Source organism: Zingiber officinale, chromosome 2B (assembly GCF_018446385.1).
Source record: "Zingiber officinale cultivar Zhangliang chromosome 2B, Zo_v1.1, whole genome shotgun sequence".
NCBI classification, from domain to species: Eukaryota; Viridiplantae; Streptophyta; class Magnoliopsida; order Zingiberales; family Zingiberaceae; genus Zingiber; species Zingiber officinale.
In genome coordinates this window covers 139,643,976-139,664,679 of record NC_055989.1, presented here as the reverse complement: position 1 = coordinate 139,664,679, position 20,704 = coordinate 139,643,976, and the positions used below count along the sequence as shown (strand labels likewise).

The window sequence follows — 20,704 nt, the reverse complement described above, 5'->3', positions numbered from 1 at the left end:
GTCCTTCGAAACTGAGAGGGTCATATGATCATTTCACATTAAATCGATATCCAAATAATTGGATGGAATTAATTCATTCTCATTCAATCCCCTTTCATCCCAACAAACATGACAAAAGTCCATTGATCTTTCAACTTATGAATAGGGAATTCAGAAAAAGCTGCAAACAGTGAGGCCATGGTACAAGAAGTTTCTTACCGACAGAAACTGTAGGCGAGAGGGAAAAAAAAGGCAGCAACAGCATACAGATGGTATACGAGGAGGCATAAACTAATTGTAACCGCCAAGCATCATTTCTCTTGATGGTGGCATGCCTTGCCAACAATCACAATGCCTAATTCTTTTTAGAAAAGAATGCAGACTACCACAGCATGGTAAAGTGCAAAGGGCAGACTCAAATGAAATGTTTCGATTTTCTTGGTTTACCTCTAGATGATCTCAATTCGCTGACAGTGAATTTTTACAAGGAATAAAGTTCTTGTATGGGAAGAGAAACATCAAAGAAGTTCCAAAATGTTCTTACAGAATACTCCAGTCTCCTTCAGTAAACTGCTTACAGCAAGTTGGCTTGACCACGAAATTCCTATTGCTGCTGGCATCAAGGAGATGAATAGTTTAGGGGCAGGAAAAAAATATTTCCAAACTGTAAAAAGAGAAATGGGCCATGCCTGCTGGCTCATCAGAATTTCAATCGCGACATTGGGATCTCCATCAGCAGCGGCTAAGGCAACTTCAGCTTGAGTCTGCAGCAAGATTTGAGACGTTAGGCCTAGAATTCATAAGTTATAATATAATGGTAGCTTATGAATCGTTGATATGCAAAAGTGAACTCTTTTTGCTTGTAAACTTAAGAGACTTAGAATAGAGTATACGAAAACGGAACCAAAATTCCATTTTAGGCTCTATTTGTTTACTGAGAAATAACTTATTTGTGTGAATTATATTGTGAAATGTTTCCAGAGGAAATAAATTAATTTTTATTATTGATGTGATACTAAATATGTAGAAAAATATTTTCATGTATTTGGCACTCTAAAAGGAAAAAAAATTCCTTCTCAACTATAGGATGGTTGATCCAGTCAAGACCAATTAGCCTGACCAGTTACACTAGCTTGCCCAGCTTGATAGGCCCACTCGACTTGCCAAAATTGACCAACCTGACTTGCTTGACTAGTTTGCCCCCAATCGGATGACCAAACCAGCCCAACTGTCTAATCCAACTAGACTAACTAGACTGACAGGATTGATCAAGCTGACCACATCAACCAGCCTAATTGGCTCAACCGGTCAATCTGATCAACTTGCTCAATCAACCTAAATAGCCCGATTAGACCAACTACTTGTTTGACCTGTTCAAACCAACCCGACTAACCAACTCGATTATACCAATTGACCCCTCCCAGATTGATTACCTTGGTCGGCCTGTCCAACTTCCCACTTGGACCAATTTATCTCAAGGCACAGAGTTTTCCTAACTGATTAGTGCAGGCAAACGAACGAGGTGGGTCAGGCAGTCCAATCAATCCACACAATCCTAGAAAGCTCACAAATGATGTTGAAATACTCGACGATAAGAGCAAAGGGCTAGCAGTGGAGAGCTAACAGTGGAGGGTTAAGAGAGGTTTATTGACTTAGCAAAGGAATTGCAAATGCGTTGGGAGAAAAATAACTTCCGCTCTTTTTAAAAGAAAGTAATTTTCCTCATAAAATATTCGTACATTCATTGACTTATTTTATATTGAATCGAATACTAGAAAATCAAGAAAACATGTTCCAAAAGCCTTAGTATAAAATTCAAGTCTTAGCTTAACAGAATAAAAATTTATCCAGGATAAAAAATCATAATTGCAAATGTAACCAATCACTGTTTAATTTCCTAAGGTTAACTATCTAGATGCTACTACAGTGAAATTATAGTTCTCATGAGGATAAAATATTTCAAGTACCATTTAACTACAAGAAAAAAAAACATGAACCAAAAGAATATTCTTGAACAAGCAAACGAAGCCTTAATATCAGATTCAAGTCCTAGCTTAATGGAAGAAAAATTTATCCAGGATAGAAAATCATAATTGCAAATGTAATCAATAACTTTTTAATTTCCTAAGGATTATTATATAGATGTTACTACAGTAAAATTACAGTTCTTACGAGGATAAAATTTTTCAAGTACCATTTAACTACAAGAAAACCACTATTGAGATCCTAACACCACCATCACAACATTGCCTATTTCAATCATTATTTTTTTACTAGATCTGAGCAAAATCATAGATATAATTCCTGTCAAACTGTTTGTTTCCATGTCCATAAAAGAATAACAGAGGTAGCAACAGCAACATAAATTTGAGAAGTAACACACTTTCTACAACCAAACAAATAGCAACACTACAATGGTAAGAACTAAATTTCTAAGAAGGCTTTGACTACAGGATTATCACAATTGGAAAATACCTTCTCAAAGCCCATAGCTATTAATTTCTTGAGCTCCTCTTCAAAGTTATCAAGACCCTGCAAAAGTTAATAACATAGGTTTCTACTACCAAAGGAAGATAACAAAAAATAAATAAATTGTATGATCATGAAACATAACCTGAATGTTTGCCGCTAGTTCAGAACCCACTTCAGTATCTAGAGACAAACGCCTAAATCAAAACAATATAAATGAAAATAGCTCATAAACTGCCACTCAGAATACAAGTCTCCTCTAGCCAGTATTCACCCAAACTTTGTAACCATACAAGTGGAAACAAAAATGAATATGCTGCTTTAGATATCATTAACTACAACTGAGATTTATACCCAGAGTTTAATAGAATCTTCGAAGCATATCTAATAATCAGGTGAGTATTTATTTCATACAAAGATTTAGAATTTAATCGAATATTGGAAGCATACCTAATAATCTGCTTAGCTTTTTTTACTTCTCTTTTCTTTCCCTTTGACTTAGCATCTCTTTAGGAACAAAACAAATCTTAGGTCACAACCACAAATAGATCCATCTAACTAACCAAACACATCAGAACGGAAAATTTGAAAGTGTACCAGTCAATTGTGCAACAAATTGATATTCCTGATCATCATTTTAAAAGGAGTAAACCCAGTTGAATAGCCTCTTATTCATACTAATCCATAAATGTAATTGAGATGATTGATATTGTGTAATAAATCTAATGAACTTTCAATTTTATAAATATATACACACACTATCAATTTTATAATAATTCTAGCATATTATTAGATTAAGACTTTCCATATCATTATTACAAGAATTTTTAAACTATAAAATATTAATATCTTAGCAATTTAATTAAAATAATTTTTCCCAATATCATATACTAATATGTTAGTTGACAATGTACTAGTTTTATTATAATATTAAAAATACGTGCATAGGTTTGTTAAAATTGAAAGTTCATGCTAGATTCATTAAGACATTTCCACTGAGCAACAAATATCACCAACATTTGGCATTTGCCCACTTGGATGGGACATTCATGATGCATCTGAGTAGTTCCAAGTTCCAAGCACAGTTTTGACTGTTTGAATCTACCTAATCCACGTGAACTAAAGAAAGCCAACTATTCAAATAGTTAATTCCCTTTTTCCATCGATATCCTATCATACAATAGATATAAATAAGTGCTAAACAAACCAAAACAAACAATCAACGGAAACAGAAAAACCAACTGTATGAACTGTGCAGAAAATTGAATAACCAAGAAAGAAAAATTATAATCAACAGAAACATTAAGAGCAAGCACATGGGTTAATTTTTTTTTTCAAAAAAAAGATCACATACAAGACACAAGGTAATAAAAAGTAATTCGAGACAGTAGGCGATAGGTGGTTACCCTACTATTTAACACCTAGGCGATAGTCTAGGCAGGAGAGTCAATAATTGATATTAAGAATGATTATATATATATATATCAAGTTTACGATTAAAAATAAATAAATTATAATTATAAGTACTAGACAAAGCAACAACAATGAAATACTTTATATTTCATATTGAAATCAAGAAAATCAGTCACAAATCTGAAATATAGTATTTCATGCCCATAAACTTATGATTTCTCTTGTACAAGAAAAGAAGTGATGATGTTGCTTTCTAAAAATCCCTCAAAGTATCTCAGAATTGTTAGATTGGACACATTTAAACTCTCTTAAGACTTCTCACAATTGGTAGGTTGAATTAACATCTTAATCTATTTTTCCTGGAAGTCTCCATCAAATTGTCAAAAAGGCATGAAAGCGAAAGGAAAAAGACGGTGACTATAAGCACTATTTTCCAGCCAAAAAAAAAGGTAATTCTATAAGCAATGTGGCATTACCTTGCAGCTGTTGGTTGTGTTGCTGAATTCATTGTCTCCAAGGATCGAGTTGAGTTATCTAAAAGCCTAGCTTGTAAGCTTATGTCAGATTCAGTAGGGCCAGCTGATTGATTTCTTGTTGAACCAAGTGTGCGTCCCCTTCCAGGAAATCTTGGATCCTCTGATGACTACAAACACATACATCCTCATAAATTTAGTAGAATTTCAGAACAATCTAAATGTTCCCCCTAAAATAAAATTGCAAAATCAATGGTAAGTGTAAATTCCAAAATAACCTTTACAAGAGATGAAGTATTATCTGGCATAATATTTTGTGTATACTTTTATGATCATGGAAAAATAATAATGTTAAACTGCTCATTTTTCTGATGAGGACCTCATCCAAATGTGAAGGTACATTTCAACTCACAAATACTAATATTTGGCTGCTTACCTCAACTGAAATGAAGCACATGGAACACCATGGCAATTTGAGTTTGACACAAATATGTACAAAGAAAAATATCAATAACAAAGACAATAAAATTTGCACTGCTTAGTGGTCATAAGGCCTAAAGAAATTTGAAGATTTTGGTTTCTCCTTTTTGATTTCTGATAAGATGTTTTAATATTAGATCAACACATTTTTATGATTTGACAAATTTACGAGTGTGCAAATATTGTGATTTTCAGGTCCTATCATACTTATGAGAATGTACTACAGTTTGGCATGGCCTTGAATGTGAAAGAAGTCTTACAAAACTGTCGAACAAGTTATGAAATTATCAAGAGTGAAGGGTTGTCATTGAACCAAAGACATTGTGAACCTACACCAGACTGTGATGTTGTAATTTGGATAAATAATGTATTGATGTATAATAGTATATTTGGAGATTATAGTTACTTAAAGCTTATTTATTTTTCAAAGCCTTTGACTTAGCAGTATCATTGTTACTTAGCGTCATTGAATTGAGTCCTTCATGAGCTACATTATGAAGTATAACCGACTACTACTGGTTCCTTTGGTAGGGACTTGAGGATTGATAGCTTAAAAACCTCGCAAGCTAACTAAAGGGGATTCCAGGTTATACGAATCATTGGAATATTAGTCAATTAATTCGAATGTTAGTCCAATTAGTTGGAATGTTAGTCTAATCGACTGGAGCGATGTTAAGTCAATTGGAATGATGTTCAGTTGATCGGTATCTAGATTCTAAGGGATAGAAGATTTTTATTTCACCATCAGTGAATGACTTGCTCAGTCGACTAAAACATGCCTAGTCAATTGGGAACACTTTTAAGTAGCCTATGAATACTATCATTGGATCCAACATTCAATTTTTGAATTGTGCTGGATTTCAATTTATGACCGAAATTATACGGTTTCAGTATCATATTGTGTCGTGCCAATACGGTTTCGATACTTTTTTAAATATAAAATATACAACAACAACCAAGCTTTATCCCACTAGATGGGGTCGGCTTTAAATATTAAATATATTAAAAAATTATTATAATATTTTATTACTATAAATGGTTACTATTATATTAAACTAATATTTTAAAAATTAGGATTGAGTAAAAATTAATTTAAAAAATTAGGAGATAATAGATTTAAATTAAATTTATTTTAATCAGATTAAGGAGAAAAATAATTTCTCATATATTTAAGAAGGAAAGGGATAAAAAATTAATACGGGAAGAAAAGGAAAAAAAAAAAATCCCATGTGTTTAAAGAGAAAAGGAATAAAAAAAGAAATCAAAATACAGAGAGAAAGGAGAAAGAATTAAGAGAGAAAAGAATTAACCATTAAAAAATTAACAGTTAATCAAAATTGAAAAAAAAAATAAAAAATAAAAAAATAACTATTGGCGGCCACGGCCTCCCGCAGCCACGGGGTCTTGCACAAGGCCTCTTCGCAACCACTGAGGTCGCACACAACCGCAGGGCCTTGTGCGGGGCCTCATGTGATGTTTTAAAGTTTCATGTTCATATTTTTTTAGGGAAAGATCATGAGTTGCTTAAAGTCTCATGTTCATCTTTCGATTCTTGTTGAGAGGATTTGTTCCAAGTGTTGTAGGAACTATTCCATTGATATTTCTTGCATTTTAAATAGCTCTTGAGGTTTGTACCTCATGAGGCTTCATCCTCAAGCAAAAATCTGATTGGTTTAGGTGGAGCTCTCTAGCTCCTAAAATTCTATCCTTGGTTTGTAAAGACATACCTCATTGACTTTATTATTGCGATTTAATAGAATTTGGAGGTGGCGTACCAGATGCATCATATGCCTGAAGTGGGTCTCCAAACCAAGTTATACTATTGTTAGCGTGTGCTTATTTTCATTTTCTTTCCATTGCATCTATTAACAATCTACTTGATCACACACACGCATAATTGTATTTAACAACTGGATGTGAATTTTATGCCTTAACAAGAAAATGCAAGAAAACTAGTTGTCTATTCATCTCTGCCTCTAGTCACTCATTTAATTCCACAATTGATATCAGAACAACAAGGCTCCAACATTAGAACTAGCATTAGAGGGGAAGTTACATTAAGAGGGCCAATTAACTTCTAACAACCTTTATAGAGAAAATTTTTGCTATCAGAAGAATAGAATGGAGACATACTTGAAGTTGGAATATGACGTATGGATAGCTATTAGATAATGGTTTGAAGCTCCAATTGATATAAACGGAAGTTATTTATCCCAAAAATAAAACAAAATGGAGAGCAAAAGAAGTCTCAAGCCAATGCAAATGCATTCATCACTCTTCATTATTGGCTAGTGATGGAGGAGTTGACTAAAGTAGGTCAATATCAAAATGTCAAAGAATTATAGAAAAGCTTATTGAATTGCACAAAAGTACCTTCTACTCAAAGATAGCTTAAAGAGATCTTTTAATAAACCAATTGCAAAGTTTTAAGATGCAGGATAGAGAGTCCATAAGTCAAATACATGGAAGATTTATGAAAATTTATAATGGGTTATTTGTAATCGAAGAAAAGATTAAGAATCATGACTTGATCTGATATGCATTGAAGGTATTCCCCGAACAACATTTTGGCGCTCTATTGTGGACACATGCAAAGTATCAAAGGATTATGAGTTCTTTTGCACCACGAAGCTCCATGAAGAATTAGATCAAAATTCAAAGGAGATCAAGAAAGCTATAGTATTTATGGACAAAAAATAGCAAAGGAAAAACAGTATCAAAAGACTCAAAAAAGAAATTATTAAGGATGACTCATTGTCATTGTCCTCGTCATCATCACCATACAGAAACAATGCCGATTCTCACATAGCTGATAGCACACATGGTGAAGAGAATATTGAAAATATGTAAAAACAAGTACTAGTGATATCAAAAAGATGATCAAGAGTAAGGAAAGAAGTGCAAAGGAAAATGAAAAAATACACATGATTTAATTGCAATAAAGAGTCAGAATCAAAGCAATTGTGCCAAGTTAAAAAGAAGATGAAAATCTTAAGGGCTACATGAGATGAGATGAGATGACACATTATCTGAGTTATTTGATAAAGAGGCCAAGAGGGGCACCATAAGTGGATGATTCAAATGATCAAAAAGAGAATATACCTCTAGTGCGACCCAAGGGAGTGCATCCATAGGAGATCGTGGTAGCTCCACAACCACCTCAATGGGAAAGTCAAGATTGACTTGAACAATTGGAGGTGCATTTTACTGCACATCATCAGTTCTCTACATTCGCTAGCACATAGATGCAAATTTCACAACCTTACAGGAGCAGATTTGACAATAATATGAGCAAGAGGAGCAATACCACTGGTGTTTGATAGCTATTCTCCAGAATTGGAACCTAGACATACATCTCCCCAGCCACTAGTAGTATATGTTTTAAGGGTGTCTAGGTGTCTATAGGATAGTGATGCCTCAGTCTTTCTTTTAACTCTGTTTGGTTGTATGTACTGCTGATATTTGTTAATACATGTGTATGTCTCACATTTTGCCATATTTTGATTATGTTTGGACTATTTGGTGATCATATTGCACTAGCTTGCTTTAAATCCTTATAATGCTTGTTTTTGAAACTTAATTGCCATTACTGATCACATGTGTTATTGTTTTAGATACTTAATTATCACATATTTTAATATTAAGAGTGTCTATAGATCATTGTGTTCTTATTGTCATCCTAGTCTCTTATTTTTAATAATTGTGGTTTTTAATACATATTGATAATATAGGCACATAGTTATTTTCATTATGGTGTTGTCATTATATCAGTTGATATTTAATTGTTTGATGTTTGTCAAAGGAAGAGAAATGATATGGCTTAAGTTACTCTCCTCTTTGCTTAAGTTATATCCTTCTTATGGTGTATCATGTTGACACTTAGTTTGAATGTTGATATGCTTATAGTTAACACTTGATATGTTTATACCATGTTATATATGGTACTTCTTATTATTGATGTGTTTTTTATACTTTTATATCTGGTTGAAGAGCGAGTAGCTACATTTATATTTGTAGCTCCATTAATACGTAATGTATATACGGGAGACTACACAGGGGAGACTATTAATTTTTTGATAGAAAAGGAGAGTTCCATCCCCATAAATAGTTCAACTCGAAAGCACGATTTCTTTCATAGGTTGACTAAATCGAGAAGACTCAAAAGCAAAGAGCCCGATTTGAGTGGACTTGAAGGTTGATAACCCAAATTAAAGGAAAGATATTATATAAAGGGAGAATTTCAGCCTCTTGAATGAACATAGATTTGTGCTCATTTATATCTAACTTAAAATGATTGTCAAATATCAAATCATGATAATTGTTGTCTCCTCCCAGTGTTTTTGATGCTTGATCAGTGCATTTAAGTAGCAACTATAATTTTACAAATTTGCACTAAGTGTACAAGGAAGTTGATCTGACCCTTTCCCAGAAGCCGCACTAACAGGAGTTTCGTGTACCGTATTATCCTTTATCATACTTGTGAGGAGGACATAATACGACTTAGTATAGGCTCGAATATGAGTGAAATTATTTGGAGTTATTGAACAAATTACGAGTATATAGAATGTGAAGGCTTGTCATCAACACGAAGATCATATGATCCTTGTGTTAGATAGTAATGTAATTTGGGTAAATGTGTATTGGTTTATGATATTATACGTAGAGATTAGACTTACCTAGAGCTTATTTATTTTTCAAAGTTTTGTTACTTAACAATGTCATTGAATCAAGTCCCTTTCTTTGAAGTATCATCCACCATCCAAGATTTCTTTGATAAAGAGTCTAAGATTGATTTTTGAGACTCCATCAATAGAATAATTATGTGTAAGTTTGACTTAGGGTGTTACCAAGTGATGTTTTTATCAATAACTCACATCCTAGACCTTAGGGTATCTTAAAGGTTCATAAGTTTTTAAGGGGAGTTACCTAGACTAGTGATGTGGGTAAATTATGCATGTTTTTAAGCATTGCTTGGTATAAATTTTCTTGCATTTCATGAGCATTGTTTGGCATTGGAACGAGAAGTGGGAGCAAGGAACATGCGCTGGTCGTGTCCCATGACACGGATGAGTTCCTCCGGGCGAATTTGACCGAAGAACGGAGGAGAAACGAAGATTCTAGCATCCAACATGGGTTGACCGTGCCTTCCAGACACGGTCGTGCCTCATCTACAAAAGCTCGCCTCCAATAGAAGCCAACACAAGTCGACCATACCTTTTGCCTCTTCCCAGAAAACTAGCCACAATCAATACGATCTGGCCATGCCTTGGCTTGGGAGGGCTACAAAAAGCCCAAGAAGTCCCCTAACTGGAGAAGGAGGGTTCTTCGCTTTCCAAGGAACCTAGGGCATTAACTTCCATAGCCGTTTCGACGATCCGTCCACCATCTAAGTGAGGAATTCATCCGAAAAGTCTAACATCGCATTGATAAGCATTCTTCTCTTCTCAATTCTAGCTTTGAGTTGTAGATTGCCTCATTTAATGTCTCTTGGTTGTATTTCTCTCACTATGGAATAGATCTCCAAATTCTAAGAGTAGGGAGTAGTTATGATGTGATTGTTGATGGGTAAACTAAGTATTTGTTCCTTTCCCTATTCTATGATATGTTTACTTCTTGTTCATACTCGATTGTATGTGTGTGTTGAACGAAATAGGATGTGCAGGACTAGTCACCATGTAGGGGAGATGCTTTAGATTCTATGACTGTGGGACCTCATGTGATAAGGGGTAACCATTTAAGAGGACTTTCTAGAGTCATCAAGGGATTAACTAACTAGAGGTTAATGGGTTTGCACCAATTTGATGTTAGGAAGTAGAGTGAGTAATCTAGATTGTATACCGTGGGGCCTCATGTGATAGGGGTAACCCTTTAAGCGGACTTTCTAGTGTTATCACTTTGCTTAATAGCGTTGAATTTGTGGTAGGCACTCCGGTATAATCCTCATAGGTTCGTATCGGTTATTTGGTTAGAAACCCTACCAGAAAGTAAACATAGAGATGAGGAGGTGAACAATACTTAGAGCATCAACTAGCATCGTAATAAAACCGAAGTCCTAGAATCGTTCCCCCATTCCAACTTCTCCCTTCGACCACTTACTTTCCTTTGATCTCTCTAAGCCTTCTCTCAAACCTACTCCTCTTGCTCTCTCAACTTTTTCTCTCCCAATCTCTTGTTCTCGTGACCACACACAACTCTGATCTTCTAGATAACTAGCTTTGCGATCTCAACTAGTGAATCAACAGTTCGATATTTTTATTACTTGATGACAAATCATGCACTTGCAATTCACAACATCAACTAGCCAATCAACTAGAATGCTAGTCCATTCAAGTGAAGGTGGTATGCCCATTGAAATGGTGTATATTCAACCCACATCAAGGTTTTACAAAACATAAGGTTTTTGTTTCAGCATTAGTTAAATGAATGACTTGGTTAATCAACTAAAATCATAGTATTGTTGGTTCCAATGCTTGATTTTTAAAAGGTTCAATGGACAAGAGTTGTTATTTTTAGCCTTGTGTAAATAAACAATAGAGCATAGTATATATTATTTCATTGGTATTTCTTGCATTGTAAAAGAGCTCTTTAACTCTTAGGCTGCGTTTGGTTTGTGGGATAGGATTAATGGTGTAAATGGGATAGGGATTAATGGTGTGATAAATAATCCATTGGAAGAACCAATGATTATTTATCACACCATTAATCCCTATACTATTTAATCATATCCCACCTACCAAACACTCTCTATCACACCAATAATCCCTAACACCATTAATCCTATCCCACAAACCAAACGGAGCCTTAAGGTCTCTATCTTGTGAGATTTCATCCATGAATGGAAATCATATTGGTTTATGTCAAGCACTCTAGCTTGTGAGATTTTATCCTCAATTTGCAGAGGCTTATGTTATTATCTTGTTCAAACGAAAAAATTTAGTGGAATTTAGGAGTGATGCACTAAAAGCGGAATAAACCTATAGTAGGATCGAAATCTCTTATACTCTCTTATTAGCATGTGTTTATTTCCATTTTATTTTTATTGTATTGTATTTTTGTTGTATTTATTAATATTCAACTTGATCACACATTCAACCAATCATTTAACAATTATATTTGAGTTTTGCGCTTTACGAGGAATTAGAAAAAGGTTAGTCATCTATTCAACCACCCGAGCTAGTCATTTGATCCTACAAATCTTTCATCATGTAGACATCATAATGGCATAATGTTGGCAAAGATAATCATAAACATGGAATTTTGATCAAGCTGCCTATATCCCCATCAAGTGAATTCTTTATATGGAAGCAAGAGCATAGTATAGTATATGATAAACATTTGAATATACCCTCAGCTCTTGGATCAGTTACAAAGACCACCTTACAATTTATGTCAATTTTCTACAAAAACCTCCAACTTATGTCAAATACGGCCAAAAACATTTTCAAATTAATGTAAACAATCGAATGGACATGAAGCATATTTGATTTTTCTAATTATAAGCAATTAATCAATATGGAAGTAACATCACTAGTATGCCCTACATATAATACAGCTAGCATAATGTCACTACTATATTTGTATATCAATTGATATCAATTTTGATGACATGTTATCATGTTTCACATCAACAATTTTAACAAGTGGTTAACTCAAGGGTGGTAAACCACTATTGAAAGGACTATATGACAGTTTGTCAATATAATTAATGCAAAATGAAAATATTTACATTTGCGATAAAGGTTTTGATTAAGACTATACTTAGGCATCACCCAATAATAACTACAGCCATCAAAGGTTATGCAAAATGCAATAAAAAAATAAATATGGCCGTTAATTCTGAATCATAAAACTCCGCACCAACTGAAACTATTGACACTAAGAAAAAAATGCTCAGAAGATGAGGCATTTTCTTTCCTCCCTTAAAAGGAAAAAAAAATCATTATTCAACTAGGGGTAGCTCCAAGCTTAGAGTAAACTGCAGCAACAGACTTAACATTGTAACATTCATCATGTACAAAGGGGCACCAAAGGGGACCCAGTTAGATAACTACATATGGAGGACATGAACTGTTACCTGAGCAGGTGATGCTCCCCTTTGTGGCATCCATGAAGAGATATTCCTCCATAGACCTGACCTCAAACCACTATACAAGGAAAACAGAAGAAATCAAGAACTCCAGAAACACCAGACAATCTACAAAACTTGCAGCACATTACATACTCAGGTATAGCTGTTGTGCTAGTGTATGTTGGAATCTGGCCATATGTGGTCCCTCCAGTGCACAATATAAATCTAGGGCGTCTTACACAAAATGACTACAAATACCAAAACAATATGTCAATGAGAAGGATTTTTTTCAACCTAGATGCACAGTTCACATTAGTTAATAGCTTGCTTGTCAAATCATCATACTGGTAGATAGATATGAATTTAAGATGCAGTTGTCTTTACAATATCCTCAAGCATAAAATTCTTGCATGACAATCTTCACAATAGTTTGCAAGAGATGGCCAACTAACTTCAGTTCAGAAAACTTGCCAGTATAGAGGAGCTCTCGATGGAAGAGTAAAAAGATGGCCCAGGAAGCAAGTAATTTAACAGACCACTCGTGTCTGGATGAGGTAACAAATGAACTTACAGTTACTAACAATGTATATCATAAAGAACAAATGTAAAATGGATGAAAAAAGAAGTAAAACTAACATGCAAACCCAGAGAGAATGCCACACAAGTGTCCAAGAAATGAAACATTAGAGGCTAGAAATTGGAAGAGTATCAACAAGATCCATGCATACCTGAAATAAACAACTCCCACAGTGAAGGGTCCATATCAAATTTTGTTTCTAATAGATATGTAGCTGAAAATAAGTAAAAGAACTAATATGACAAGAAAGGCATATACCATTTAGCAGGCACATTGAAGAGTCCAAAAACACTGCAAAAAGGACAATGTAAGTCAACTTTAAAAAAAATCATCATTAGCAGCATGAATCATCAGGTTATTTAGGAGTTTAACTGCCCTCAAAGAAACTGATAGAAGCAAAATAAGCATATTCAGTTTATCAGTGAACCAGATACACATGCAATAAAGTTCTGCTAACCTTCTAGATTGAACGCCACTCAAACTTGTTTCTATGACAATCATTGCAAATAAGATCCCAGAGAAACCAATGGCACATTCAGTCTCTAGGAATGGAAAAGGATGTAAGGGATTGTTCGCCACCAGTAAGGCAATTATTAGATGAAATATAGAATTGATAGTTGCAAGCAGGAGCATCAAATATAGAAGTCGAACAGAGCCCATTATTCTTTCCAATTCAGTGCCCAAGGGTACCAAAGCTAACATATTGAATAGAACATGAAGTAAAGATCCGTGAAAAAGAACAGATGTATACATCCTGTAAACTGCAAGATATATAAGCAAAAATGTTAGCGATTTAAGAGCTAAAATGAAATTTATGTTTTATGAAAACAAATTAACTGGTAAGATGACAGGTCACTGATAAAGTTGGAACAAAAATACCATATTACAAAGTATCAGTGACATATTCTTAGTGTTTAGATGTTAGCAAACATTATGTTATAGCAGCGTATCTTTAGCAGATGTAAGAATCTGAGAGTACGTCATTATATTATCTTTTATGCGGTGTATTTCTGTAGCTAATTAAGTAGCAGTTGACATATGAAATTCATGATACATTATCATAATGATATACGATCATTGCAGTTCCACCTATTTTATTTTCATCACTTACATTGATGTTTATGATGCATTATTATTGAACTTTGGTTGCTGTGGCCTTATTTTATCCATACTCATGCTACCACTTTATGCACTTTTGTGCTCACTATGCTTATAGTGACTCTAATTTTAAGTTGGCTATTGAGTTGGTGTGCTAGATTCTTGGGGGTGGTTATTGTTTCTCGACAAGGCATCTTTCTTGCTTTGTTTACTATGATCACATTGACAGAGGGAAGCCTGCTGTTTGGTAGATCAACCGCAAGAGGGCGTAACAACTGTTATATCATTTTTTCAAATAAATTACAATGATTTGCAGTAAGAACGTCCTTATTTTGAAGTGAAGAGATTTTCCCACATCTAATTCATTTGGTGCTAGTGTATACCAACCCATATCTTGTGTTCATATATAATACATAAAAACAAAAATTTTAAAACTTGGAACAACCACACATTACTTAATTACATAAGGAAGAGTATATGCACCTTGAAAATGTGAAATGATTTCAAAAGGTGAGAAGCATATCTGACTAAAGGAGTCATAACCAACCAACAAGCAGACCAGATAAATGATGCCACAAGTGAAGATGATGCCAGAAGTAATAAACGGAACACTGGCCCACCATTGATGCAGCCTGGTCGGCAACCCTGCCTACAAGCCATCAAGACAATTAGGAGTCAGATGGAACCCACTAGTAGTATGATTAAATTAACACAATGACCAAATAGAGGATGTAATAATATTTGCACAGCATGTTTGAACCCACTGATACCCAAAACAAAAAGAAACTAATGGGGCAAGATGAGCAATGATGTTATTTGATTTGATGTTAAATGAAGCAATATGTGGTGCTAGGTAACTGGTATTATCAAGTATCAAATAGGCAATAACAAGTGATGCTAATTTTTAAGCAGGAAAATTCCATAACAAGCCAAATACATAAAATGTCAAAAAGCTTGGTTTTGTGTGAATATCTTTCACTTTGAGAAAAGAAAAGTGCAGAGCATCATTTGTTTCAGCCAGCTAAGAATGTTGAACAATCTCTGTAATCTTTCAGATACTATCATTGTTTTACCAAAAATGATTTTCTTTGTTTTCAATAAGCTCGTTCTGAAAAGACGAGGGTCTTCAATGAATTTCTGCAATTCTTTATTTACCACATTATAGTATGGATGACTATCAAATATGGATCCATAGAATCAAAGATAAGGAAGGATAAGGTGAACAGATGGACAGGCTTTATCAAGTTCAAGGGCAATCATTAAACAGAGATGAAAACGATCACATCATTAGAGAACCAACTTCACTTTCACAACCTTAATTGTGAATTTATAAAAGAATTTTCTTGCAATGTACATACAAGGATTCAAGGAAATGATATTTCATATGAATTTAGTTATTCTGTCTTGATTAACTTGATGCACTTGCCTAGGTGTCTTAACACATGGAACCAGTGTAGCAGCCAGAGGCAATCCTGGACTGTCTCAGCCACAATCCAAAATTTGAGAGGGTACCACCCGATATGGGTTATGCATATCTTTCCTATGAGGTACGGCTATCACCTCTCGGATCACATGAATTCTGACAATTAACATACAGACCTAAATGGTTTTTGCCTTGAACAATGCAAATTCAGTCATTGCATGCCTTGCATATTTCAAATAAAATTGGCTTAAAAACAAACACAAAGTTAAACACTTAAGTGCAATTTTTTGCTTTATCAAGAATTTCATGGTAATGATTTTTTTCATATGAAACGATAGATAGTTTTGATTAAAAATTGACATAGAATTGATTTTTCTTAAAGCTATTGTCCGATTATTATATTTACTCTCACATTTCTCCTTAGAAATTTCTATAAGTTAAAAATCTTTTCCTTTAGTCATGCAACCACCTAGCATCTCGTGTAGCTTGGCCTATTGCAGCAACTAACGGTTTTGAAAGCATTAAAACATACATTTCTTGCAATTGAAACTCCTTAGGGGGGTTTCCTTTATTTTGCTATAATATTTTGTTTGTGCCAATATAGTAGGATAGCAAAATCATAACAAACTATATGATTTTGAAGGTAAGCCTACACTCAAAGCCCCACCCACCCCCCACACCACCCAACCCCCAAAATATGGACAAGCCACAAGTCTTCAAAATAGCATAATTTACAGTTAACAGCATACTGAGAACAGCATAGCAACCATTGTGTTGGCAAGCACAAACCTTTTACTAGGCATCATAAATATCAGTCTCATAAAGAAAAATAAATTTGAGGGACTCGAAATTTCTCTAGCAGCAAGATTATACAAATGCAAATAAAGCTAGGAATTTACGTCCATCACAAATATCAGAAGTTGGCTACTTAAACATCATAAATTTGTGGAAACCCCGCAACCTTCAGTTCAGTTCAAGGCAACCTATTCCCAAGTTCTTTGCTCCTGGAAGAATCTACACCAAGACGTCGCATTTTACGAAATATCACTAAAAATCCTACATTATATTAGTATCGGCTCAAGAAAAACCCTAATAATCCAGACACTCATATCTACTCAATTTCCCGTCTTCAAATGAAAATTAAAGAGATCAAGTAACAACGCCACGATTCATCAGCAGACAACTCAAATTCTAATAGAACTAGCCCTGAGGAATCCAAATGGGCAGGAAAATCAGATCAAAGCTCCTCACATCGTCAAGGGAAAGCTACCTAATAAAATTAACACTAACCCGTCGGAAATGAGGTGAGCAATTGACCAAACAAGGGGAAGAAGAGGAAGATCTGGTACCTCAGCAACGATGTTCGGCCGCATCTCCTATCCCGCTGCAATTTTCCCCCTCTTGCTGCAGGCTGCAGCTCGACTTCTCCCCCCTCACGCCTTTTTACCGCCTTGGAGTCGTCGACCGGTTCGCAGACGTATCGGGTCGGATCCGGCGAAGACGCGTTTACTTCACTGATCTAAGCTGATGGTTCAAAGTGAAACAAATATACGCCATTTACTAAAAATATCTATTATATCATTTCCTATATATTTTGACAAAAAAACACAAAAAAAAAATTTTTTTAAAAACATTATGTAAATGATTATTTTTTTAAAAAAAATCTATTTTATTTCAAAAATACTCTTTATTTCAACATAAAAAATCAACTATTCCATTTTAAATAAGATTATTATACATAAAATATTTTATATTAAAATACTTTTTGTTAACTTAATTAAAACTATTTAAATTTTATTAAAATCATTTTAAGTTAATCAAAATCTCTTTAAAAATAAATATTATCTGCTAAGCTAAACATTAAATTTTAAATATTGAACTTTAAAATTTAAATATCAAATATTATTTTATTAAAATACTTTTTATTAACTTAGTAAAAATCATTTAAATTTTATTAAAATATTTTAAAGGAAAACCACTCTCATATAGCTATAACGGCTACTCCTATAAATGTTAATGGTTATTAAGTAGCTACTAAAATAATATTATATTACATATTACACGTTATCTCTATAGCTACAATAATATTGAAATAAATTATAATATTGTAACTACTACTCCCATTAGAGAGTATTTGGTAGAGTTTCTAGGAACGTTTTATAGATTCTAATTACATAAAAATACTTTTGAGTGTTTGTGAATGTCAAACTCTATATATCTTTTACTTAAAAGTTAAAATTAAAAGTTGACATTTATGTCCTTAATAAATTTATCATTTTACATAATTAATTATCATCATATTTATAATATTAATAAATTTATTATTTTACATAATTGACACCACACTTTGCGATATTTACTTTTTAAATAATATTTTATATTTTTATATAATTTGTATTTCTAGATTTTTTTTATACATATTTGTGTGTATTTATATAAATTTTGTCATTTATTTTTATTAATTTTATATATATTTTTTCATTATAAAAAGATAATAGTTTTGATACAATATTTAAAACATAATAATAATTATATAAATAAATAGTGTATTAAAATTATATTTAGATAATTAAAAAATATTAATTTATATAGTTTAAAAATATTATTATTATTTAACTAAAAATTAAGAAGTAATTATTCATCAAACACTCTAAATTTATCTTGTATTAATTTTTGACTTCTATTTCTAAATATTTTATACTTTAGCTTCTCACTGACTTTAAAATAATTTCTATAAAAATTATTTTTTAAAATAGGTAAAATCTCTCCCAAACATTCCCTTGGTGTTTTTTTACTTAAAAAAATAATTGTTATATATATATATATATATAATTTAGAATGTCCTTTTTATTTTTTATTTAAAAAATATTGTATTTCATAATAAATTTTATTAAAATAATATCCACCCTCTTCTCCTCCGTTGCCTGCGTCGCCTCTCCTCGACGGCCTTCGTTGCTGCCCAGCTCCCACTCATCGGGTCCATCAACCTCGCTGCCGTTGTCAACATCCTAACTACCTCGTCGTCGTCATCGTTGCCAGTTCTATCCTCCACGCATACTCCTAAAGTGGCGCCTTGTCAATCTCCCGCAAGGTGTTCGATGTAATGCCGCACAGAAACACGGCCTCTAATATTTGCGCTGGCTTGTTCCTCAGCATCATATTTTTTAGCTTGTTTGAATTTCGCAATATTTTTAGCTTCGTGACAACTTCAGATTGAGAAAAAGATCACAGTGGGTGATTCCTCGTTAACGGTTTCTCAAATTTTATATCACATATATAAAATTTGAGAATCCAAGTTGTTGGAGTTAGCTAACCATCCACCCACATAGGTACTTCAATCATGAAACAAATAATATATGCATAATTCTATAACAACTCAAAACTGATTGTTGTTCAAAGTGGCAAGCAAACAAATTAGGAACAAGAGTTGGTCACCCACATCAACCACAAGAACACTATTTAAATTCACTCGTTCTGATCCTCCAATCTCACTCCAAACAAATTAATCTGAACTCCGGCGAGATGGGTCACAAGCACGAGCTCGTCGCCGTCGCCGGCTTCATCGTGGCCGTGCTCTTAGGGACTGCGGCCGCGCAGTCTTCGGCCGGCTGCACCAGTGCCATCATCGGCCTCGCGCCTTGCCTCAACTACATCACCGGCAACGCCACCGCGCCCTCCCCCGCCTGCTGCTCGCAGCTGGCCACCGTCGTCCAGTCGCAGCCGGCGTGCCTCTGCTCGGTTCTCAACGGCGGCGGATCCTCGTTCGGCGTCAGCGTCAACCAAACGCGGGCGTTGGCGATGCCCGGCGCCTGCAAGGTCCAAACTCCGCCAGTGAGCGAGTGCAACGGTAAGCGCTCTCTTTCCGTTTCTGTCCTGGCATGAGTTGCGTACTAACTAGCCTATGGCAGCTGGAGCAAAATCTCCGACCCCTTCGCCGGCGACACCAGAGGCCCCCGCCGATCCCGCTCCGGCGACCCCATCCACAATATCACCTCCGAGAACAGAGGGCGGGTCGAAGGCTACTCCGGCAACTCCGGCCACAGCCTCAGATGCTGTCGCTAATAAATCACCCGCAACTCTGATTCTTTCGATCTTCTTCTTCTTCATCTTCATCTTCCTTGCCGGACTCTAATGATGCAGAGGCCAGTTGACTGATACGATCGAGCTGTGGATCGTTGCCTATCTGTTTAATTTGTTTCTTTGAAAATTTGCTGTCCATTGAATTGTTATGATTGTTTCATTAGCTGATGTGCCATGTTTGTTTCTATCCAAAGTAATAAGACCTTTTGTTGGGGATTTGGGGAGAGTATCGTGATTTAAAGGTGTCGAATCAGCTCGATTCTTTTGCATCCTTAATCAAGAACAAGCTTAATAAAGAGCCAAAGACGTCGAACCACCGATGAACATGCTTAATAAAGAATGATGAGGCAGTTCGCTATTATTTTTTGGATAAGTGATGAAAATATTGAGCTTCTGTTAATATAACAATAACAAGCTGTACTTGCAGTAGGCTTGAAAATAAAATAAATAAAAATAAAAAACTAGAAAAAAAAAAAAAGAGCATGAGAATTCTGGTTCAGCTATATATCCATAGAAGAACATCTCAAAGGGCTTCAGAATATCAATCAATACATGGGCCACTATTCGATACAAGTCATGGTATAAGAGTTTCCTGATACAAATATGTGGTAAAAGGTGATTCATTTGTCCTCAGTGCCCCTGTC

General features: G+C 34.5%; 2 protein-coding genes across 9 annotated transcripts; one reads left to right on the top strand and one right to left on the bottom strand.

Annotated features, from left to right (window-relative positions):
• Positions 1-394: 394 nt before the first annotated feature.
• On the bottom strand, positions 395-17,501 carry LOC122047458 (rhomboid-like protein 15). Of its 8 annotated transcripts, none has more exons than XR_006130541.1 (13): positions 17,330-17,498; positions 15,041-15,206; positions 13,917-14,220; positions 13,718-13,750; positions 13,519-13,610; positions 13,354-13,427; positions 13,036-13,130; positions 12,889-12,958; positions 4,338-4,504; positions 2,594-2,645; positions 2,455-2,492; positions 669-743; positions 395-592 (listed from the first exon to the last, which is right to left on the bottom strand). XR_006130541.1 is itself a non-coding variant. In XM_042608777.1 (13 exons), exons 1-13 carry the CDS (start codon positions 17,351-17,353, stop codon positions 584-586), a joined length of 1,218 nt encoding a protein of 405 aa, XP_042464711.1. In that variant the 5' UTR covers positions 17,354-17,499; the 3' UTR covers positions 395-583. The 8 variants fall into 8 exon arrangements, 5 of the variants coding, with proteins under 5 accessions (XP_042464711.1, XP_042464712.1, XP_042464715.1 ...); XR_006130540.1 differs by having other exon boundaries at positions 395-589; XM_042608777.1 differs by having other exon boundaries at positions 2,455-2,511; positions 17,330-17,499.
• A 1,942-nt stretch (positions 17,502-19,443) lies between these two features.
• Positions 19,444-20,289, top strand: LOC122049598 (non-specific lipid transfer protein GPI-anchored 5-like). Its single transcript, XM_042610968.1, has 2 exons — positions 19,444-19,827; positions 19,889-20,289. The coding sequence occupies exons 1-2, from the start codon at positions 19,503-19,505 to the stop codon at positions 20,110-20,112; spliced, it is 549 nt and encodes a 182-aa protein (XP_042466902.1). The 5' UTR covers positions 19,444-19,502; the 3' UTR covers positions 20,113-20,289.
• Positions 20,290-20,704: the final 415 nt, after the last annotated feature.

Excerpts from the sequence above, each read along its gene's own strand:
- LOC122047458 (XM_042608777.1), bottom strand. The coding sequence starts at position 17,353 with ATGCGGCCGAACATCGTTGCTGAG. Across the intron at positions 13,751-13,916 it reads AGTGGCGTTCAATCTAGAAG|TGTTTTTGGACTCTTCAATG; the intron begins GTTAGCAGAACT and ends TCCTTTTTGCAG. Across the intron at positions 12,959-13,035 it reads AGCACAACAGCTATACCTGA|TGGTTTGAGGTCAGGTCTAT; the intron begins GTATGTAATGTG and ends TTCCTTGTATAG.
- LOC122049598 (XM_042610968.1), top strand. The coding sequence starts at position 19,503 with ATGGGTCACAAGCACGAGCTCGTCGCCGTCGCCGGCTTCATCGTGGCC. Across the intron at positions 19,828-19,888 it reads GCCAGTGAGCGAGTGCAACG|CTGGAGCAAAATCTCCGACC; the intron begins GTAAGCGCTCTC and ends AGCCTATGGCAG.